At 39.3% G+C, this 21,442-nt stretch overlaps 6 protein-coding genes and 1 long non-coding RNA gene across 12 annotated transcripts; 6 read left to right on the top strand and 1 right to left on the bottom strand.

Moving 5' to 3' along the window:
• Nucleotides 1-877: 877 nt before the first annotated feature.
• LOC108560247 lies at nt 878-3,239 on the top strand. Its single transcript, XR_001890971.1, has 3 exons — nt 878-2,281; nt 2,336-2,597; nt 2,929-3,239. It is a non-coding gene; the product is annotated as an uncharacterized LOC108560247 (long non-coding RNA).
• A 163-nt stretch (nt 3,240-3,402) lies between these two features.
• Nucleotides 3,403-7,109, top strand: LOC108560250 (HMG domain-containing protein 4). 2 transcript variants are annotated; one of them, XM_017917711.1, is made up of 6 exons: nt 3,403-3,628; nt 5,265-5,443; nt 5,499-5,597; nt 5,658-5,919; nt 6,118-6,599; nt 6,661-7,109. In XM_017917711.1, exons 1-6 carry the CDS (start codon nt 3,595-3,597, stop codon nt 6,832-6,834), a joined length of 1,230 nt encoding a protein of 409 aa, XP_017773200.1. In that variant the 5' UTR covers nt 3,403-3,594; the 3' UTR covers nt 6,835-7,109. The 2 variants fall into 2 exon arrangements, with proteins under 2 accessions (XP_017773200.1, XP_017773201.1); XM_017917712.1 differs by having other exon boundaries at nt 3,406-3,628; nt 6,307-6,599.
• On the top strand, nt 3,992-5,055 carry LOC108560252 (U3 small nucleolar ribonucleoprotein protein IMP4). Its single transcript, XM_017917715.1, has one exon. It carries the CDS (start codon nt 4,086-4,088, stop codon nt 5,010-5,012), a length of 927 nt encoding a protein of 308 aa, XP_017773204.1. The 5' UTR covers nt 3,992-4,085; the 3' UTR covers nt 5,013-5,055.
• A 74-nt stretch (nt 7,110-7,183) lies between the features above and the next one.
• Nucleotides 7,184-8,505, top strand: LOC108560251 (aldose reductase-like). The gene is made up of 4 exons (XM_017917713.1): nt 7,184-7,290; nt 7,353-7,423; nt 7,488-7,967; nt 8,031-8,505. The coding sequence occupies exons 1-4, from the start codon at nt 7,218-7,220 to the stop codon at nt 8,433-8,435; spliced, it is 1,029 nt and encodes a 342-aa protein (XP_017773202.1). The 5' UTR covers nt 7,184-7,217; the 3' UTR covers nt 8,436-8,505.
• A 40-nt stretch (nt 8,506-8,545) lies between these two features.
• On the bottom strand, nt 8,546-9,344 carry LOC108560253 (DNA-directed RNA polymerases I, II, and III subunit RPABC3). 2 transcript variants are annotated; one of them, XM_017917716.1, is made up of 2 exons: nt 9,268-9,344; nt 8,546-9,074 (listed from the first exon to the last, which is right to left on the bottom strand). In XM_017917716.1, the coding sequence occupies exon 2, from the start codon at nt 9,025-9,027 to the stop codon at nt 8,569-8,571; it is 459 nt and encodes a 152-aa protein (XP_017773205.1). In that variant the 5' UTR covers nt 9,028-9,074; nt 9,268-9,344; the 3' UTR covers nt 8,546-8,568. The 2 variants fall into 2 exon arrangements, with proteins under 2 accessions (XP_017773205.1, XP_017773206.1); XM_017917717.1 differs by lacking the exon at nt 9,268-9,344 and adding an exon at nt 9,176-9,245.
• A 48-nt stretch (nt 9,345-9,392) lies between these two features.
• On the top strand, nt 9,393-10,818 carry LOC108560254 (biogenesis of lysosome-related organelles complex 1 subunit 1). Its single transcript, XM_017917718.1, has 3 exons — nt 9,393-9,546; nt 9,957-10,029; nt 10,129-10,818. The coding sequence occupies exons 1-3, from the start codon at nt 9,486-9,488 to the stop codon at nt 10,373-10,375; spliced, it is 381 nt and encodes a 126-aa protein (XP_017773207.1). The 5' UTR covers nt 9,393-9,485; the 3' UTR covers nt 10,376-10,818.
• Nucleotides 10,819-11,258: 440 nt separating this feature from the next.
• Nucleotides 11,259-21,331, top strand: LOC108560248 (WAS/WASL-interacting protein family member 1-like). 4 transcript variants are annotated; one of them, XM_017917708.1, is made up of 8 exons: nt 11,259-11,331; nt 13,994-14,205; nt 16,007-16,317; nt 17,787-18,039; nt 18,308-18,538; nt 18,602-18,789; nt 18,880-19,135; nt 20,905-21,331. In XM_017917708.1, the coding sequence occupies exons 2-8, from the start codon at nt 14,025-14,027 to the stop codon at nt 20,985-20,987; spliced, it is 1,503 nt and encodes a 500-aa protein (XP_017773197.1). In that variant the 5' UTR covers nt 11,259-11,331; nt 13,994-14,024; the 3' UTR covers nt 20,988-21,331. The 4 variants fall into 4 exon arrangements, with proteins under 4 accessions (XP_017773197.1, XP_017773196.1, XP_017773199.1 ...); XM_017917707.1 differs by lacking the exon at nt 11,259-11,331 and adding an exon at nt 11,376-11,806; XM_017917710.1 differs by lacking the exons at nt 11,259-11,331; nt 20,905-21,331 and adding exons at nt 11,376-11,806; nt 20,086-20,449.
• Nucleotides 21,332-21,442: the final 111 nt, after the last annotated feature.

Here is a 21,442-nt window from a genome sequence, read left to right as displayed (position 1 = left end):
AAACACAGCCTCTGATATTGATGCAAGACCGTACACATTTACCTTCTCGAGGTTGCACCTGTTTCGATACAGAAAATGTTACGGATCTCATTTTAATCCACTAGATTTATCATACGCTGATTTGTTTATGGGATTAAAATTAAATTATCTATTCATCTGCAAATAGTATTAGTTTGTTACTTTTATTGTATATATTCATCGGTTTGTCAATCATGGGTAGTTTTCAGAGTGGTGACCGGAGTTCGTTTCCGCAATAAATATGCATCTCGGGGAGAGATGGTGGCCGTCGGCCTTTTGGATTTCGTGTACTTAAAACTTTCCACTTGAGCCCACGCCGCCCCCGCGCGTTACGGTTGGTTTATGGGATGGGGAGTTTCCAGATGGGGGAGTGGGAGAGAAAAAAAATATCTGTGGGTGTGAGAGTGAGAAAGATTGAGTTTGGTTGGGGGGTGTTTTCGATCGTGGGATAAATTAGAATAAATGGTAAAAAAAAATGTGTAAAGAAATAATCTGAAAGATAAATTAATGAAAACGCTTTTTGATCACGAAAAGGGTTGCGGATTGCGTGGCTTCCGCGACGGTCATTACAATATGCATGCATATGTGTGTGAGCGAAAGAGAGAGAGAGAGAGAAAATGTATAAAAAAAACTATTGACGACTTGTTTATTATTCTCTTGTTGCAGGATGCGATTTTCCGTTTTTTTTTGCTATTTGGACGACGGGCGGGCGGTAAATCTGCGAGGAATTTCATTTTCAATTCGGTACGTGGATGTATGAATGTGTTTGTATTATTTGGGAATGAGGGTGGCTGCGCCTGTCCCGGATTTCGGGATTCGTGGCGCAGGTCCCCCCCGCACTCTCTCGCTCCTCCCGATTTCCACCACGTCCCATTTCTCTCTATCTCTCATTTCTCTATTCTCCCATTTCTATGTATCGCAAAGTTCCGAAGAATTGATTAACATCATCGGGTAGAAATTGTTACCTACCCGATGATGTTAATGTATATGATGATGTAAAGTAAAACTTACAAGTCGAGTGATTGTGAGGATTCATCCGAGGCCACTGTAATTTACACCATGCACACGGTAATTGTAGGTGCGTGTCGAGGCGCGCTGCAGCGGGACCGGAAGTTGGAGAAGTCCCGTCCGGTTCCGGTAGCGCCTCTGGTGGTGGTCGGATCGTCGGTGCCGTCTTCTTTTTCCTCAGGGTTTCTGTGAGCAGCCGGACCGCATCTGCGCCACCGCCACCCTTGCGTCGTCTACCTTCCTTCGTAGTGGTGGCTGCTGCTGCTTCTGCTGCTGACTCCCGGTGGCGCCCGCTTCTCTCTATCTCTCCCTGATGTCTCTTCTTTGCTTGTTGCAGGCTTCCCGTTGGCGGCGACCTTCTCTCCTGCGATGCACCTCTCTTCGCGTCACGGAACGGTCCCAAACTGTGGTTGGTTCCGTTGGCGCCTGGCTGCGATCCGGTTCGGCCTGGCGGCGGCAGCAGCGACGTCGGTGGCAGCGGGGTGAAGGTGCGGAGGCGGCGGGCGGCGGCAGGCTGGTGGAGGAGATGGAGAAGAGCGCGCGCGCCGCCGCCCCAGGACGACGCCGCGCACTACATGCGGGAATTATTGATCTCTGCCCAGCTGTGACTCGCACAGCGAAAACATACGATCATTATTATACGCGTTTTTCACGGATCCTCCTCTCTCTCTCTGCCACCCACATCAGCAGCATCATCATCATCAACATCATCCCCGCACAATCCTGCAATTACCGCCACCGTCGAATCACTGCACATTGTACTTGTACATCGATTAAAATACTACACCCATACAACAACATCAAATTAACACTCGAAAAACAATCCAGATACTGCACACATCCATATGATGAGAATACCATACCTGTAGCCTTAATTAACACAAATTTACTCAATGTTTCAGATGGAGTAGATTGTTGGAATTGTATCGAATCTCGTCGTCGTGAGAGGAGGACGACTTGACTTTTACGACCACCTTCATCATCAATTATTCATTGATCACGCACCAACAACAACACCACCAATTGCAGTGCTATAGAACAGCGATTAAAATCCGGCTTCCAAGGAATATCGAGGAGGAGACGGCAAAATCTAGTCTTTCCTTTTTTCCCCCTTTTTTTTAAATCAATTATTCATGTTTCCTTAGCACCGGTCACGCAACCCACTGCTGCGAGTAAACTACTATCGACTCCTCAAAAAAAAAACAAATAAATTCATTACAAACTGTTTGATTATGAATATCAAATGGAATAATATGTAAGAAGCAAGTAAACCAATTTAAAGTATGAATCTAATCATGTATATTTGTAGGTTTGTAGCTGAAACGCCCTCCAATTATAATCTGCAAAGGCGGTGGTTAATGGTTTGATGATGCTCTCACCTCCTCCTTTCAATTCACCCCTTTTGCTGCAGTCGAGTGTTTCCCTCCCGTTGCTCCTTCAGTTGGTCAATTCGTTGCGCTCTCTTTGTTTCGCACGAATCGAGGCACAAGTACCTACGAGGGACGAAAAAAAAGGGCAAAGCTCAGGATAATTTGTTTCTTGGGTTTAATGAAGACCGAAAAGAAGAGAAGGTGAGATTTAACACACACCGTACGCAAGTTATTAAGTCTAGGGATTATTCATTCGCGAAGTTCCCGAAAGGGAAGGGAGTGGGTTCGCTCTCGTGAGTACAATAACAATTAAGGAGACAATGTCGTCTTGTCGGGTTTCTATGCGAAACTTTGGGATATTATCATCAAAGATTAGTGGGTCGCTCTGAAGAGCAAAATATCGTCTTGCATTTCTAATTCGTTGTAGTTTCAAATATTTGCATTTAACATTTGTTAAATCAATGCGTTTATTTAGATTTTTTCTATTCATCAAATGAGTAAACTAAATTCTAACAAAAATATATGATTTCAGGAAAGCAAGTTCAAGGGGAGAACTGTTATCGATCCCTGCTGGGATTAGGAGGTGTCCTGTCATCGCTAGCTTTGGGAGATTCCGCGAGAACTCAATATCATACGTGCTGATTCCCTCCTCGATCGTCGAAATATGTTTGAAGAGGAATTCCTGGTTTGCACCGTTAATACTTATTACAATTCCTTAATCAACTTAATGACTTAACAAGTTTATGTCAGTCCAAGTTTGCCAAGTCCAATATCAGTTGGTTCATTGGAAAAGCTATAGATTTATCTTTTGATTAGCATGTACAATTATCTAATTCCTCCAATACCGCTTAAGTAAATAAGTTTTATACTTACGTAAATTATCAAAAATCTAATTGGAATGGTGATTGATTTTTTTTTAAATTTCTAAAACAAATTAGAAAAAAAATCCCATTTCAAATAATTAGTATTGCTAATTGATTTTCATAAAAGATGCTGTATTAGATAATTAGATAATTTGCATTGTCGGTTGCAAACAATTGGCGGGTTGTTCGCGTAGTTGCATAACCAACATTTATATGCTCCTCCCATTCTAATTGTGCAGTGTGTACCTAACCTTCATTAACGTACATCTTGTTTATTGTTTGTGTTTACCGTTTTGGTAGAGTTAAAGGAAAGCGCACACGACATACTAATTGCGATGGAGTTTTCGGGCAAGAAACAAAAAAGCGAAGGTATGTTCTAACGCTGTTTGAGAAAATCCGAGTTTTACGAATATTGAATGAAAAAAAAACATTTTTTTTTTGTATAGAATTATTAGTTTTTATTAGTTATAATTAATTTGTGTCGTATGAAAGCAATTCAATTGCAATTGGTTATAATTTAAGTTTTTTTTGCATCGACTTTTGTTCTATTTGTATATTCATTACGTAGGCAACCAAATATGCGTTATTTTACTGATACAAAGTTATGTTGATTTTATTGCAATTGATTATAAATATTCGATTTGATTAGTCAATATTCGATTTAAAACTGCAAATATTTAAATTTGTTCGTGATTTAAGTAATAGTGAAATCATATTTTTTTTTAAATTTTTAAATATTTGTTGTGTTGGTATTCGTTGTTGTCATATTTTGAAAACATTGTGGTAAACGTGCCACGCGATTGAGGTTAAGTCAGTGTAATCAAAGATGTTGCGAAGACAGGCTCGTTTACGCAGAGAATATCTGCACAGGAAGAACAAGGAGGACAAATTCAAGACGATACAGGAGAAGAAGGGCCGCGTCGTTAGCAGCGTGACGAGCAACCGATTGATCCACGGCGATCTGCAGAGACATGCAGTGGATTTGCAAAAGAGAACGGAATGGGACGACGAGGGACCGCAGAGAGCACTGCAGATCGGCGGTGAGAGTGGCGGAGCGTTGGCGAATTCGCAGGACGACGAGTACAGGTATGCAGGCGTCGAGGACCCCAAAATTGTGATAACGACGTCGAGAGATCCGAGCGCCAAACTGAGGCAGTTCGTGAAGGAGGTCCGTCTGATATTCCCCAATTCTCAGAGGATGAATCGCGGTAACTTCGACATCAAGCAGCTGATGAACGCCTGCAGATCGAATAACGTCACCGATTTCATCATAGTGCAAGAGCACAGAGGCGTCCCCGATGCTCTGATCGTCTGTCACTTACCCTTTGGTCCCACGGCTTATTTCAATATGTCCGATGTGGTGATGAGGCACGACATTCCAGATATAGGCACAATGTCTGAGCAGTATCCACACCTGATCTTCCACAATTTCAAAACTGAGCTGGGCGAAAGAGCCATGTCCATATTGAAGTATCTGTTCCCTGTGCCGAAGGAGGATTCCAAGAGGGTCATCACGTTTGCAAATCACGATGATTACATCAGTTTCAGGCATCACAACTACAAAACTGTCGATAGGCAGGTGGAGCTGAGCGAGGTGGGGCCCAGGTTTCAGCTGAAACTGTACCAGATCAAGCTGGGCACATTAGATACAATGGACTCGGCAGACACTGAATGGGCTTGGAGGCCTTACATGAACACAACAGTGAAGAGAAGATTCTTGAGCGATGAGGATGGTTGGCAGCAAGACGATTAATTTTGTAACATACCATATGTTTCTTTAATTATAATTTTTTTTTTTTTAAATAAAATATGACTATAAATATGTATTTGTCTCGTTTTTAATTTAACGTTTAGAATGTATTCGTAAAATAATGCATATATATATATATAAATCGATTTTCTTTTGTTTTAATTTTGTTTTTTCCTTTTGTTTATTAATTTCTCGTTCCAATAATCAATCTACCCGAAACGAACAAATGAAAAACAAAACATTCGCGAAATGAAGATTTGGAGGTGACAGGTGTTTCGAGGAGCGGTCGAGTCCGTAAGAAATCGTCGAAGCTGATGGACTTCGAGTCTCCAGATGATATCGACAGAAGCTTCAAGAAGCAGACGGCGGGCACTCCGGTTACCACCGGCAAGACGAAGCAGCAATCGGAGCCAGGATTTACTTCGCCCAAAAAAGTATTGTTTTCAATCAGAAAGTCGTGCGTGTTTTATTTTTACGTGACTGTTGTAGGTCGAAGCCAACTTCGATTATGAGGAGATGATCGATGAAGCCGCTTACAAGAAGGACTGCTCTCCGAGGAAGTTGATGATGGACGATAAACTGGATGAGGTATTTAAATTGTAATTTGTTTAAGAAGCTTTTCGTGACTTGTTGTTTCTTTCTTTATAGGAGTATGATTACGATATTGGCAGTCAGGAGAGCGCGTCCGATTACGAGAACGAGCACTTCGACGAGATCCATGCAGCGTCCAGCGAGAGCATGGACGACTCTCAAAGCGATTATGACGATGAGACGGGTTTCAGGCGTTTGGACGATGGTGATTCATCGCAGCAGAGTCTCTATTTAACTGAGAAGACGCAAAAGAAGCGATTGGTTATCAAGGATGGAAAGATTTTGAACAAAGGGGGGAAGGTGCAACGAAAGGACAAAGGTTGGTCGGTGTTTGTTTCAGGTTGTTTTTTCTTTTTGCAGCTTTGCACCAATTTGGCTAAGATATGATGTGTGTGAAGAGGTTGTGGGACGCAAAATTTCAGCTTTCTGTACGTTTCTATTCTGTGTGTGTGTGTGTGTGCGGTCCCGGCAATTTTGGGGGGGCTTAAAGAAGGTCGATTTTCTTATAAACTTGCAGGTGTAACGCGCTACACGGCTTACATGCTGTGGGCGCGCGACATTCGAGCCGATCTCGTCGCGGCAAATCCAGAATTGGATTTCTCGCAAATCTCGAAGCGACTCGGCGAACTCTGGTCCGTCGTTCCGTCCAGCACGAAATGGAGCTGGCGACGACGCGCCAAACGCTTGAACGTAAAACAATTTGCAGAAATCGCGACGGCGCAGGAAATCGGCGGCGGCAGCAGCAAGGGCGTGAAAGGGATCGTCATAAGAAGTGGCGGTGTAGGGACCAAATTCATCAACGCGAAGAGAAGCGTCGGCGGTAAGGGGGCTTTCAACTTTGGATCTTCGCCACCGGGGAATTCGCACGCTTCTCCGCCGAGTCCCAAAATGTCGGTCGTCCTCAAAGCGAACGGATTCAACCCGATAGACGTCGCGGCGCATCTGAAACTCTTGGGCGAGAGCCTTGCGATCATCGGGCACAGACTCAAAGAGCACGAGGTTAATAGTAGTAGTCTATAAAAGCAATTATAATTTATAATGATTTCTTTATTTTTTTTAGGGACAAATCGCCGTGTCGGGAAGTCTGTCCGTTCTACTGGATTCTCTACTCTGCGCTCTCGGCCCTCTTCTTTGTCTGACGCAACAAGTCCCCGAGCTCCAAGAGAACTGCTGCACCCCAGAGAAGCTGAACAGCATACTGGACAACGTGGCGTTCATCATGCCTGGTCTCTAGTATCCACTTTCAAAACTCACACCTTAAGCGTTTAATTTTAAGTTTCGTCAATTTTGAAGAATCGTTATTCATGTAATTATTAATTAATTGTCTATATCTAGTTGGTGTCGTGCGAACATCGATGTAAACAAATCAATATTTAACGGAAATATCAAGTATAGGAAAAAAAATTATATACGGCTCGCGCAGATAATGTAAAATATAAGATAGACCTAATCGGAAATTTTTCGCTGCAGAATATATATATATATTTACGTTCGGAAAGATAAGTATTATTCCGTCGTTTGATTTGTTTGTAAACACCCATCCCGATAACAACAAGTCCAGTATATAAATTTATAAAGTTCTACGAGAAAAGAAAAAGTTTCACATTCGTCGTGAAGATGTCTTTAATCTCGCGTTTAACTAAATCTTCCAAACCGATGTACGTTCGTTGCAAAGCGACTCTGGCGCAATGTGAGTGAATTTATTAATATTATAACAAATTGATTCAACTTGATTGATTTTACTTATTTTAGCTCGACGAATTCCCAATGTTTTGTTGAACAATGGAATAGAAATTCCGAATCTCGGCCTTGGGACTTGGCAGGTTTTTATTATTACTATTATTATTATAATTGTTTGAAAAAGTAAAGTAAATAAATTGGTTTCAGGCTGAACCTGGTGAGGTTGAGAATGCTGTTAAAATTGCCATCGATTTGGGGTACAGACATTTGGATTGCGCTATGGTTTACGGCAACGAAAACGAAATCGGAAACGCGATCAGAGAGAAGATCGATGATGGAACTGTTCGCCGGAAGGATCTGTTCGTCGTCACGAAACTGTGGAACACGTTCCACGAGCTCGAAAAAGTCGTGCCGGCTTGCGAAGAGTCCCTGAAGAATTTCGGCCTCGACTATCTGGACATGTACCTGATGCATTGGCCCGTCGCGCAGAAAGTCTTCGGCGACATCACCAGCAATCTGCCGTTCAAGAATGCGGTTGGAATCGATTACGATTATTTGGATACGTGGCGTGGATTGGAGGAATGCCAGCGTTTGGGTCTGACCAGGAGTGTAGGCGTGTCCAATTTCAACAGCAAGCAATTGGATAGGTTGCTGCTGGCGTGCAGCATCAAACCAGTGATGAATCAGGTGATGAGTTTTTCGATTACTAAATATAGTAGAGAGATTCAGAGTAACATTGTTCGTTTATAGATTGAGGTGCATCCGAATTTGAATCAGAAAAAGTTGATTAAATTCTGCAGGGATCGCGATGTCGCTGTCACCGCCTACAGCCCGTTCGGATCGCCGAGCCGACCGTGGGCGAAACCGGACGATCCAGTTCTCTCGCTCGACGATCCCAAGTTGATAGCGATCGGTGAAAAGTACGGAAAATCTCCGGCTCAAATTGTGCTGAGATACATCGTCGAGTTGGGTGCTATACCAATACCGAAATCAACGAATGAAAAAAGGATTTACGCTAATTCAAGCATCTTCGATTTTGAGCTATCGCCCGACGATTTGGAGGTGCTCGACTCGTTCAATTGCGACGGTCGTGCGGTTCCGGCTTTGGAATTGAAAGGATGTCCGCACTACCCCTTCGAAGGAGTTGAATTTTAATCAATAAGGCAAAAATGAAATTGAATGTATGTATTGTTGTCTTAAGTTTAATATTTATATACAAACAAAAAAAAAAATAGAAGTTAATTAGAAAGAACGTATGAGAAATAAAATATGGAGAGGTTTGGATGGTTTAAAAGGCGAGCTTCTTCATCAGCAAGTACATGTGCTGATCGACCTCGAAACCGTGCAGATTGTTTGCGTCTCCTTGCAACCTCATCAGCAATCCACCGAAGGAGACGTACGCAGCTAAACGACTGGAAGGTTCGTTCGCTGCTTCGTCCCCTTCTATCCTGTACACTTTTCCGGACATCACGTACTCGAAGCTGTCCGCTCTCGAGCCTTCGTTATCCAAACCTCGCGGGTCCCAATCCGTACCATCCGGGTAACCGTCTTCACGTAGAGTTGTGGCCAAAACCAGACGAAACTTGTCTCCCAATTCCATCGGATACAGCCAAGAGTTTATGTCCAGGATCAGGTCCATCTTGAACGACTCTGACTCGCAGTGTAATCTGCTCACCCTGTCAAACTTCTTGCCCTCGGGGTCGATATCTTTCACATTGAAAATATCCTCAAACAGAACACCCGCCATATCTCAATTTATTGTGATCGGTCCACAAATCAAAATCAGAGTTCACACTGAAACAATAAAAGAAACACATCAGTTTAACAAATTTAATACAACAACTTAACTTATTAGCAACAATTGATCTAAACATTATCAAAGTATTCGTACTTACAACAACAAAGACTTTGCACACTTTGTTTATTATTTTAAATTGTTGTTAATGTAAGGGAAAAAACAAATTTTACCGTAAATGTAAATACTCACATGAGGTTATGTTTGGCAATTGAAAAGCATTCAACACAACTTTGAGGTTATATCAGTAAATTGCTTTCCGCAGATGGCGGTAGCATTTGCGGTAGTTCAAACGTTCACACAAAGTAGTTGTAATGACCTGTCAAAAGTTAATCATATGTTGTTGTTGATATACGTAAACATTCATTAATTTCTGCAATAATTAATTAATTCGCAAGTCCAATCTCAAGATGTTGTCCTCTATGGTCAAGGAGCACCATCAGAAGCAGGTTGTCCGTAAGGAATTGCAAGGTACGCAATCATTGTTACATATGTTGTTTTTATTAAACAAATGAAATCTGACATAAATTGAGATACATCAATGTGATTGGTTTAAATGCAATTAGTTAAGATGAGTAATATAAAAATGTATATGATATTGTTACTTAACAATTATATCAATCATGTTAACTTGATTTATGTCATCTTTACATATGTGTGCAAGGTTTCTTTTGTTTACATTTTAAATTGATGATGAATTTTCCTTGATTCATCTGTTTCTAAGAAAAAAAATAAACAATATACATCACTCTTTAATTACACTTTTTTTTATGGTTTAGCAACAAAAGCATGTTGCAAATTACTATTTTGGTGAAGGAAATTTATTCAGCGAAACAAACAGAATTTTAACTAATTTTCTTTGGTTTGTTTGTTTGTTTCAGAATCGAAAAGAAAAGATGCCTGCGCCGCTGCCAGCGACCTGACCCAAGCCTTGGTGAACCACTTGAACGTTGGGTGCGTCCTCCTTCTCTTTTCATACACACAGCTATTTATAAGCAACTCTGAAAGGAATCCTCACGTGGTCTTTTATCTCGCCTTGTTGTTGTTTTGTAGGGTGGCCCAGGCCTACTTGAACCAAAAAAGATTGGACGCAGAGGCGAAGCAGCTGCACACGAGCGCAACGAACTTCTCCAAGCAGACGCAGCAGTGGTTGACTCTGGTGGAGACGTTCAGCAGCGCCCTCAAGGAGATCGGAGACGTGGAGAATTGGGCGAAAACAATCGAGGGAGACGTGCGGACCATCTCCATGGCGCTCGAGAGCGTCTACAAAACGTCGCAGGAGAACGCTCAATCCCAATAGGATGTTGCTTAGCAACGATCAAACAAACAAACAAAGAAAAGACACACTCAGACACATTCTTTTATTATTATATTGAGCTCAAGATATTGAACTGAAGAGTTATCTAAATGTAAGAATATTGTCTGAAAGTGAACAAAGCATTTATTGGATCGTTAATCTTTTATTAGATTAAAGTAAGCAGCATTAACATTGCAGATATTCTTGGGTGGTGAATAACGATCATACTTTAATTCCGATCAGTTCATTAACATTTAAGAAGACTATTTCCAATTGAAAATGCTTGTTTTTCTTTTCGTTGTTCAAGTAATTTCCGTATGTCTATTGTTAGCTGTAAATTGTGAACTTTCAAATCAGTTTTAGGTGTATTAAGAGAATATAAGAAGACAAAAGAAATTGTTGATTATTGACGAGATCCAAGTGGCCGATGTTCCTCAAACAAAAACGTTGAGAGCGCGGGATGGATATCGTCGCGTTGAGTGTTTGTATTATAAGTGTGTGTATATGTTTGAATCGAAAGTGAATCACTAAATGCACACTCTCTTTTGCTTCTGTTGTCTTCTGCGTTTGTTACGTGAGGCCAATGGTAATAATTCTATTTGTGGTTTGACCCACGCAAAGAACACACGTTCCAATATATCTATATATACACACACACACACATATAAATTGAATGTGAATGCAGACAACACATGTGTGTGTGTATTGGAGAAATTAAAATATTTACATTTTCGTTCACTTCTTTTTGTTTTATTCTTTCAAACAAGAATACCAAGGAGGCTTTGCATAAGAAGTGAGGAGGGAGGAGGAGCGCGTGCGTGGTGAGAGTTTTGTTGCTGCAGGAGCGCCATGATCGCCATGTTAATAAGTTGATGATACGACGACGAGACGAGAGTGTCAAAAGTGTTGGTTGGGTGCGAGTGCGGACGGTGGCTGAAACAAAAAAAAGAAGAGAGACAGTGAGTGTGTGTGTTAGTTTGGTCTCCCCCTTTATTATACACACACACAAATAATAATACACGCTCATCATCATCATCGACGACGATCGCTGGTGTGTTAAGCAAACGCGAACGACGACGGCAGAAGAAGGTGGTGGCGCACCACACTCATATCAAGGGGGCTGTTGCTGTCGAAAGAATTATAAAAGAAAAGCGCGCGAGCACACACAGTAGTTCGCAGCCCTCCTCGATCTCTCCGCAAAACGCGAGTTTACAAGAACCATGTGAATGTGCCCAGTTTCTCTCCATTCCTTCTCCTCTCTTTCCCCACAAACACACACACACACACACAAGTACATACATACATAAACACTACTCACACACACAATATCGCATCCGCAAAACATACACTCACACGCAAAACACACTTTATTAACACCATTATCGTTACCCCATTTTTAGATCTATTTATGGTTTATTTATTTCACGATTTTAGGTGAGTACTTAATAATTCCCAAAAATGGGTTAATTTCTACTTATTACTTGTTTTTCGTTTTGCATGCAAGCTCACATCTCACATCACCAATTCATGTGTAGCGTGTCTGTGTGTTTGCTGCAGTAATGGGATTATTATTGCTACTTTCAATTCTGGGCCATCCGGCAACACACTCACTCCTAAGGTTTCCTTCCACAGTTGCAAATTAATCCTTAATCAATTGCATTTACAATCTACATAACCTGCCCGAATGCACCTGTCACTTGCATCAGTGGAGTGGATTCACCTCGCTTCTTGCATAAACAATCCAACACACACACACACACATTTGACAATCAGCTGTTCACCAATTATCACCTTTACAATTTGTCTCATTTAATGTATATTGCTTCATTATCTATTTATCATTTACACATTTGGTTAATCAATCAACATGTGAATCATATATACATACATACATACACGATTCCACATAGATAATCTATAAATAATCTGCACTCCTCAGATTTACAATTTTCGTTTTCATTTACAATCAAGTGGGCTCATGTTTTGCTTTCAATTGATTCTGAAAGATCAATTATCAGTTGATTTCATTTCTTTTATAAATTCATTAATTTTGTTTTAGTATCATTTTAGTGAGCAACTTTGAATAATTTGTTGTCTGTCGCTTAACCCTGAGATTATGACCGTTGGCAACTTGATTATTTACTGTTGCTGAAATAAAAAAAAAGTGACAAAGATAAATCGACTGATATAGCAAGAGAGACGAAAACTGTAAGTGTCCTTAAAAAAATAAATAAATTGCAACATTTGATAAACTAAAGTCTAGATGAAACGATTACGAAATTTGATTGCTTTCATGTTATACAATTATGATAACTGACATGTGTTCGTTTCCAAATTGCACATTTTGTTTTGTTGTCAACAACATTTATGTCATTCTGACAGATTTGCAATTATCGAATATTCATATTTACACACATTGTTTATATTATTAATAACTCGATTAATTGACGAAACATGTTCGAACCCTCTTTTGACCTTTGCGAAGAGTGCAAATTTCACCAACAGTTTATGTTATCGTTTATAATTATAATAATTATGATTTAACGTTTTGTTTTGTAAATATAACAAGCACACTTTGAAAATGCATTAAAATTGAGCAATTGTTTGCAAAGAGAGTCACCCATTTTCTACTTTTTTTTTTTTTAAATTATTTGAAACATTTCTTTATGAATCATAGATAATTAAACATTTCGCAAACGAATATTGTCAATATCCTTCGCATGAAACGCATTCTTTTAAAATATTTAAAATTCCAATTGATAAATGTTAGTTTTAACATCTGTTAGTCGCAAAACACAATTAGATCGAATATATTAATTCAATTTCGATTATATATATATAAATTTCAGTAGGAGGCTGACGAAATGGAAGAAAAAAAACAACAGAAGAATGAATGAATGAAATTATCTAACGCTGTGTTGGAAGCAGTGCGGAGCGATTTTGTTTTTACGCCTCGGTGATTTTTCGAACCAGATGGTTTTAATATTTAATCTTAAGCAAGATTTATAAAGCGAAACATTTCAAGTTTTCAGCAACGATAAAACGAAATTGAAGAAATATTAATTGTTCATGTTAAATTCTTAACAATTCGTTAGTCACGATAAAATATCCGGAAAGCCGATTTTTTTCTTTTGCTTATCTTGTTACTTTCTTTCGCGAACCGCGACTCATTTAAATATTTAACCGTCCGCATTTCTCCTCGCACAACACACCCTCGTTCAGACGACAAATTGCAATCTTTGCACACGTTTTTTCTTGCTATCTTTCTTTCTTAGTTTTCCAAGAATCTATATACATACTTTGACCATCACTTATTCAGTAGATATTAATGTAAAGCATCGACTTGGCGTTTAACAGACCGTTAAAAACGATTTGCAGATGTGTCTAAATGACTCGACGAGTTATTTAGTACATCAATAATAATAATTGATAAAATCGCTGCGATTTAATCGCGTTATCTTATCGTGTAAATTAATGTTGATAAACGATTCGGTCGATTGCTTATCGTTGCAGACACGGACGACGTGTCGAGTGTGTGTGTTGTCTTGTCTTGTCTTTACGACTTGATTAAATAGATTTATTAAAAAAAAGTTGTTTGTTTTTCGTTCGATTGTTTTTCAGTTAGTGGTCGTAGCGTAAGCGCAGAGGGAGGATGCCCGGACCGCCGCCTCCTCCGCCACCGGGGGTGCCGCCCCCAATGATGCCGCCGCCCCCGACGGCGTTCGCGCCATCTAAGGGCGGCCCCGACAACCGATCGGCTCTGCTCTCGTCCATCCGGCAAGGAGCGAAGCTGAAGAAGACGGTGACCGTCGACAAAAGTGCCCCAATGTTAGGTACGCATATTTGCACACACGAACTATTATGTAGATAGTGAAGATAAGATTTGAACTTAACAATTACCATTTGGAAACCTAACAAATGCTGTTACTGTTTACAAATTGTTGTTTCCAACGTGAATCATTTTCTTGCGGTTTTTTTTGTTTCAGATTAATAAATTAATCTGTTAATAATTATGAGTAATTCTTTGACTCATTAACTTCATCGATCATTTACATATACCATGGTTACAGTTCATTGGTTTTTGTAAGAAATTTCCAATTAATGTTAGTTTCCAAAAAAAAATAGTTTTGAACTTTTGCAAATTATTTACGATTTTATCAATACACTTCAAGAACGTATTGTTGTGGTAAGTTATTGCAGAAAAGGTCACAAGCGACTGCTTCGTTGCCATTCGATAATCTTAATTTGTATCAACTAGAAAGTGCTGAATCGTATAAATTGAGAGCATAAACAATTTCAAAATTGCATGATATCATCCACCACTAGACTTAATGTCTGCACGTTAGAGGCAGTTGTGTACATGTACAATTGATTATAAAAGTCTTAGTTAGTTATTAATTAAATGAGCTAAATGGTTTCACTGTCTGAATGATAAAATAGAGGTGAAAATGTTATAATAAATGTTTGCACTGCGTTTAGTGTATAGATTAGATTAGTGCGAATTCGGTCGAGTTTTGGGATCGTGCAAATTTCAGTTGCGAAAATTAGGAAGTTCCATTTGTCGTAATTAAAAAAAATTACGAAATAAAGAAAATACAACGTACACGACGACCTCTCATTAATTCAATAAATGTACTATTTTTAATATATATTGTTTACGCTCTTGGGTCGACGAAATATGTAAACGATGATAATCAATCGAAAAAAAAAAAACGTTAATGAACTCAATGTATTTGGGTCAAGACTGCTGCATCGAGCGTGCATAGAAAATGACTCATCCCATATAGTTCACTAAAGAATAAAAGAAAACAACAACACGTTATCAAAACTTCCTACATATAGAACTAACGATTTGAGTTTTAAACTAAACGAAAAAGTAAAATTGCGAATCTGCCGGTTTCGGTGTTTTCTTCTCGTCCATCGAGAATAGCATTGCTGTGAGTAATAAAATAGTAATGGTTTGAAAGTGATCGAATGTTGTTGCGGCGGAGAGGAGAGACCGTGAATATTAAAAAGCGTCGATGAGTGTCGACTTGAATCACCAATTCGATTCGACCGCAGAGAACACGACTTTCCTCTTCTCCTCGGTTGCATTTGCAAAAGTTTTGTTTACATGGGGGAACGAGAAAATGCTTACATAAATAATCGCGCGTTTAGTCATCACAGCAAATCATCTCAATCGAAATCGAAAAACGCATTTAGTTCAAAGTACTATAAAAAAAGAAACTTAATATGACTTTAATGTTTGAAATTGTACGTAAATTGGATTTGTTAACCTTGTAGTTTTCTTTTTAAATATTTATTTAAACTAGTTTTCCAATTATGAAACTATTTTTTCTGTAATGATTCATTCAATTGAGTATTGAATAATATTATTTCTAATTCTGTTTGTAAATTGAACTGTTATCAACTCGATTTTCTAATTGAAATTATTTCTCATGTAATTGAGTGCAAAACGCGTTTTAAATTGTTTATTATAAGTGCGGTTAAAACATAATTATCAACATTTTCTGCATTCTAATTTTGCTACCGATAACGTTTTGATGAATCATTTACAATGTTCGCATTTTCATCATGTCAATTCTTGTATATTTATATTGTATCAAACATTTACTAATCGTCTCTTGTTTGCAGGTAAAAATAGTAATGGAAATAGCGGTGGAATCGCGAGTCCGTCATCAAGGGGTGGCAACGGATCGACGATGGGAGGAGTCGGTGGTGGACCTCCGATGGGATTGGGCGGTCTCTTCGCAGGTGGAATGCCGAAGCTGAAACCGACCGGAAAGCAGCTGGCTCCATCTAACGCGAATCGATCGACGGACGGGGGCGGCTCCCCGACCGCTTCCAAGAATTTCTCCTCCATACAGACGGAGCTGCGAAAGCAGATGGCCAACGATAGCAAGAATCGGGGACCGCCGCCTCCGGCACCAGTCAGGAATTTCAATGTGAGTTCACGACTTTCAACGATTCGAATATTACGCTTTTTGTCGATAAGAAATTGAGAATTATCTGAGAATGTTCATAAGCAGCCGGCTGTGATTTCACGTGTACATTTGGTTGCCTACAGTAATTTGATAATAACTAGTTGCCACTTAGTCATATTTAGTAATTAAGCAGATTACAGATTGATTAATTAATAATATTATCAAAAAAAAAACTAATCATTTTCCAAATGTTGTGTCAAAATTAAGGACAATTCTAATTATAGCGTAATTACTGATTTGGCAGCTAATGCTATTATCAAATATAATCCAAATTTCTTTCTGTGCTGTTAATTCCACGACTTAATGAAATAATTGCAAAAATATTTCTTACCTTACTAAATTGCGAATCTGCGAAGCTCATCTGCATCCAATTTGGAAGAACACTTTAATACGCATTTGCCTTTGATGCAAATTACGAATTCACTGTTCTATTCGCTTACAACTCTTTCCATCATTTGTATTTTGCGAATAGCATATTCCGATTTATCAGAAATTCCCAAAGCAATCGGTTTCCTGCGCGCACAATTTCCTGCAAAACAAATATAAAGATGAAAATTCACTATAATAACGTCGATTGTAAACGTTTCAAAGACAATTATGTAATTAAGCTATTTGCAAGTTGCTATTGTTAACGATCCACGGTCCCTTTTCGTAAAGGGAACGAGGAAATATTTGGGTTAAAGCTAGAAAATCGATAAGTTGTCAAGGTTAAGGTTTAGTAGGTAGTGTGGGTGGTGCAGATTTTGCGTGGAATGCTGAACGGATGCTGCTGCAGCGTTGTGAATATCACGTAACAAAATAGTGTGTAGTATAGTGAATACGTTAAGAAGATGATGGTATGATAGATTGATTAATAATTTAATTAATAATATATAGTTGTCTAATTCCAAGAAATTATTCATTTTTAAACGTTACGTTTTATATGAAACAATTTGCATTATATTTGTACGTTATCTCTCGATTGAAGGAAGCTCTTTGTGTATTGTTCATTAATCGTCGATAATGTGTGTAATATGTAATCTATTCTTTTATTTTTCTTTCTTTCTTTCTAACGTATTCACACGCGTATTGTTATTTGCCTGATGCCCACTAAAGAAATTCGTCGGCGATTTGCTTCGGACGTTTATTAATCGGTTGTCAGCATGTCGACAGGTAGAACTAAAAATAACTGCTGGTATAGGCGTTTCTTGTGTTGGGTGAAATCGAAAAGAACAAAGGTAATTAAACAATTATGAAAATAGATATCGATTTAAAACGTTTTCGTAAGGTTTCTATCTTAATAAGTTATTGATCTAAAGCCAGTGTTTTATTTATGTTGTTTTTCTCTATTGTAATAGATTAATAGTGTTTCTGTTGATTAGAAATGTGTTGGTGTAGTAAATGAGTGAGTGTGTTTTTGGTTTGATAATAATTTGCGCGTTTCGTTTCAGAATGATGATATTACAACATCTAGTCGTCAGCCGTCTACGACGAGGAACGGCTTCCATCAGAACCTTAACACGGCTGTGCAGAACAACGCTCACCATAGGAAGACGCAGAGCAACGTGAATGTTACCACAACAACGACGACGATGACGGCGGACGCAACGGATTCCTCGAGTCAGAACAATAACGTGGCGCCTCCGAAACCGTCCATCAACCATGGAAAACCAAATTTGGCGCCGAAACCGCCGTCGCTGAACGGTACGTCCCTCTCACCTTCTTTTCAAAAACTTGAGAGCATTAATTACTTACGTAAATATTTGCCGCATTTGAAGCACGCGCGCGCGTTCTCCACAATCCTTTTAGTACTTGTTGGCCGAATTAGGAGAATCTTTTAGTTATTCAGTTGAAACATCGTGCTTGCACTATTAAATAATTCGCGTTCGAATGACAGACATACAGACAGTCAAAGTCAGTGAAAACGAATAGACGATGTGTTTGTTATCGTTGTGCTTCTGTTTCGATAAAGGTAAACCTGCGGCGCCGCCGAAGAAGCTTTCGCTGAACGGGAAACCGATCAGCAGGGCGCAGAGCATGAGAAGTCCGAGGTCGCCGTCCCCGCACAGTCCGGACAACAACAATCCCGAATACCAGAACAAATTCGGAACGGTGAGGAACCTGTCTTCAGTATTAAACCAGAACCATCTGGGCCACAGTCTGGGTAATCTGACTCAGATGAAGCCGCGCACTCCACTCAATGGTCAGTATTATTATCAATTTAATTTGTTTCTAATTTGAATAAATTGAATGTTTGGATGTGCAGGAAGACCAACGGCGCCGCCTCCCTCTGTACCCGGGCAGCAGGTGCCGCCACCTCCTCCGCCGAGCAAAACAGTGCGACCACCGAATCACGCTCCGCCTCCACCGCCGAACGCCATCCCGCAGGCACCGAGCCACGCCCCACCGCCGCCTCCGCACAGGACGCAGGCACCGTCTAGAGCGCCGCCAGCGGTAAGACCACCACCGCCCCCAAAACCGACAGCATTGAAGCAACAACAACAAAAACGGTACATTCATAATGAACGGAAACCCACCTTTCAGATACCGACGGCGATGGGCGGTCTGAGCGCACCACCGCCGCCTCCTCGCAACTCTTCGATACGAGATGTGGGCGGTAACATGAGCAGACGACCGTCGAACGCGATCAGCGTCTCCTCCTCCTCCTGCTCCATCACCACCAACAACACCTCTTCATTGGTGAGCGAGCTGGAGAAGCGATTCGCCTTCCATTCGCCGAGCGAATTCCCGAAGCCGATGCCCTTCCGCAACGTGCACAAGGTCTATAACGGTCGACAAGGTTTGTCCAAAGCTACATAGTGCATGCAAATAAGTGAACTGCAACAAAAACAAAAAGAAAGAGATTTTATTTTTCATCCGCACTAATCTTAAAGCAACAAAAAAAGAAAACCATAGTTTTACGATCATTATTATTACTACTACTATTCTATCAACAAGCATAGTCAACATCCAAAGACAAACAAGTATTGATTGTCGTTGGATCCGCACCACCTCCAATCTACCAACACAACCCCATCACTCTCCGCACACTAGTAGAGAGAAATATTATAATTATTATTAACCACCGCTTTCACACACTTCTATTTCTCTTTTTTTAACTTATTGTTATATATATATATATTTAAACTAATTATATAGTATTTATTTACTTTATTAATTTAATTTGTTTTTATCTTCTTTTGTATTTCCATTCCTTTCGATGTTGCCCCTTTTGCAAGCATTTCAAGACTATTTTTTTCAAATCACTATTTAACGAAGCATTTATACTATAAATAGATAATGGACCATACGACAATACAAACGTTTACGAAATATCTTGATAATATTATATACATATCAAGAATTAGTGTTAGTAATATATACTAAAGTTAATATAATTGAATGAAAATTGCAAAATAACCGACATCGAATGGTCAGGTCACATGATCATAACGATTCCCCAAAAAATAACATCCATCCTCACGCTTTTCTTTTATATTTACAAGACTAAACAAAATCAAAACAATCGTAGTTATGCAGTAAAGAGACACGAGAACTTTCAAGTGTTTAAACAAAAAAGAAAACAGTTGGAGACGAATCAACGTATCCAAGCAACGAGAGACATATTTTGTTATTTAAAACGAATTCGTTTATTCGTCTCGCAACGAATAAACGCCCGCACGCAACTCGAACTCTTCTCAAATGGATTATTTATGTTTTGTTATTTTCTTTGTTTGTCCCTCTCTTTAGAGTCAAAGTGCTAAAAAAAATGAGATCTTTACTTATCAAATGTTTGTTTGTTGAAACACGGGATCAATCGACAACGACAGCAGCATCTGTCCTCGTCTGCATGTTGTATAGACGTCCGCATTTTCTCGTTTTCTATCATTATTTCCTACTGCTACCTAACTTCTCGTGGATTGCTGGACATCATTTGTTTATTATTTTCAACGCCTACTATTTTTATATATATATATATTTATACAAATGCATATTTCTATATAATGTATGAATCGTTTACGGAATGTACCATAATTTCGCTTATCCCCCCCCCTCTCATTATCAAAATAACAACAACAACAAAATTAAATCACCCTCCACATCATACACAAACACACCCCACTTCGTTTTTCTTGTTTATATTGTTATATTTACAAACTTTAATTTCTCTAGACTACGTTTATTATTACTATAGACTAGTTGTTTTGTTTTCAAATCGATTATCACTATACGACGAATCATATGTATATTTATATATATATATATGTATGTTTTGTTATGGTGTAACGAAATCACAGTGCACGAAGAAGAAAATCCACGCAATCTCCTTCAATTGTTTCGTGGCATTTGCAAATTCATTTAATCGCAGCAGGTGGAGGCGCCTGGTTTTTCTTTTTTTTTAATTTTTGTTTCGCAATCGCCTAGCAACTAAAAAATAATAACGTTTCTATTGTTGTCATGTAATATATATATATAATTAGATAATGTCGTCAAATCTGTCAAATTATCTGATTATCGTTTTTTTTGTTTTGTTTTGTTTCTTATTTCTTTCTTTTTGCACTGATCAAGTTGGCAATAAACAGAAGGCGCCACCGCCTCCTCCCGATCAGATACAGCTGACGAATCGTCTGTGGGAGACGTCGACGTGCTAACGCAGAAAGAAACGAAAAGAGAAAACACTTAAACGTGTCTATCGAGAATCGCATAAGAAAGTTGCTCAAAATTTCCGATCGTCATCATCGTCGTCGTCGTCGTCAACTGTTTTGCGTTTGCCACCGCTGCTCCTCGTGAAATGTTTCCGAGGAGAGCAAAACAAACTCCTCCCCCCAACCCACCGTCGCCGCCCACTCACACACGAACGTGCACGCCCACCGACAGCCCAACCAATACGAACGTTAGAGTTTGCGTTTGGTGTTGGTGATAGGTGTAAAACTTTTTGTTCAGGGGAGGTGCGATTAAATAATAATAATAATAATAATAAATGGGGGAAAGGAGAAACATCCACGTACTGTATTATTAGTCCTTTTGGCTGTGGTTTTAATAAATAATTGATATATACATATAAATAAATATAAATATATATTTTTAATTGTATAATTGAATCTTC

The sequence above is a fragment of the Nicrophorus vespilloides genome, unplaced genomic scaffold (genome assembly GCF_001412225.1).
Source record: "Nicrophorus vespilloides isolate i.1.1-1 unplaced genomic scaffold, Nicve_v1.0, whole genome shotgun sequence".
Lineage (NCBI taxonomy): Eukaryota > Metazoa > Arthropoda > Insecta > Coleoptera > Silphidae > Nicrophorus > Nicrophorus vespilloides.
This window is presented reverse-complemented; position numbering and strand designations above follow the sequence as displayed.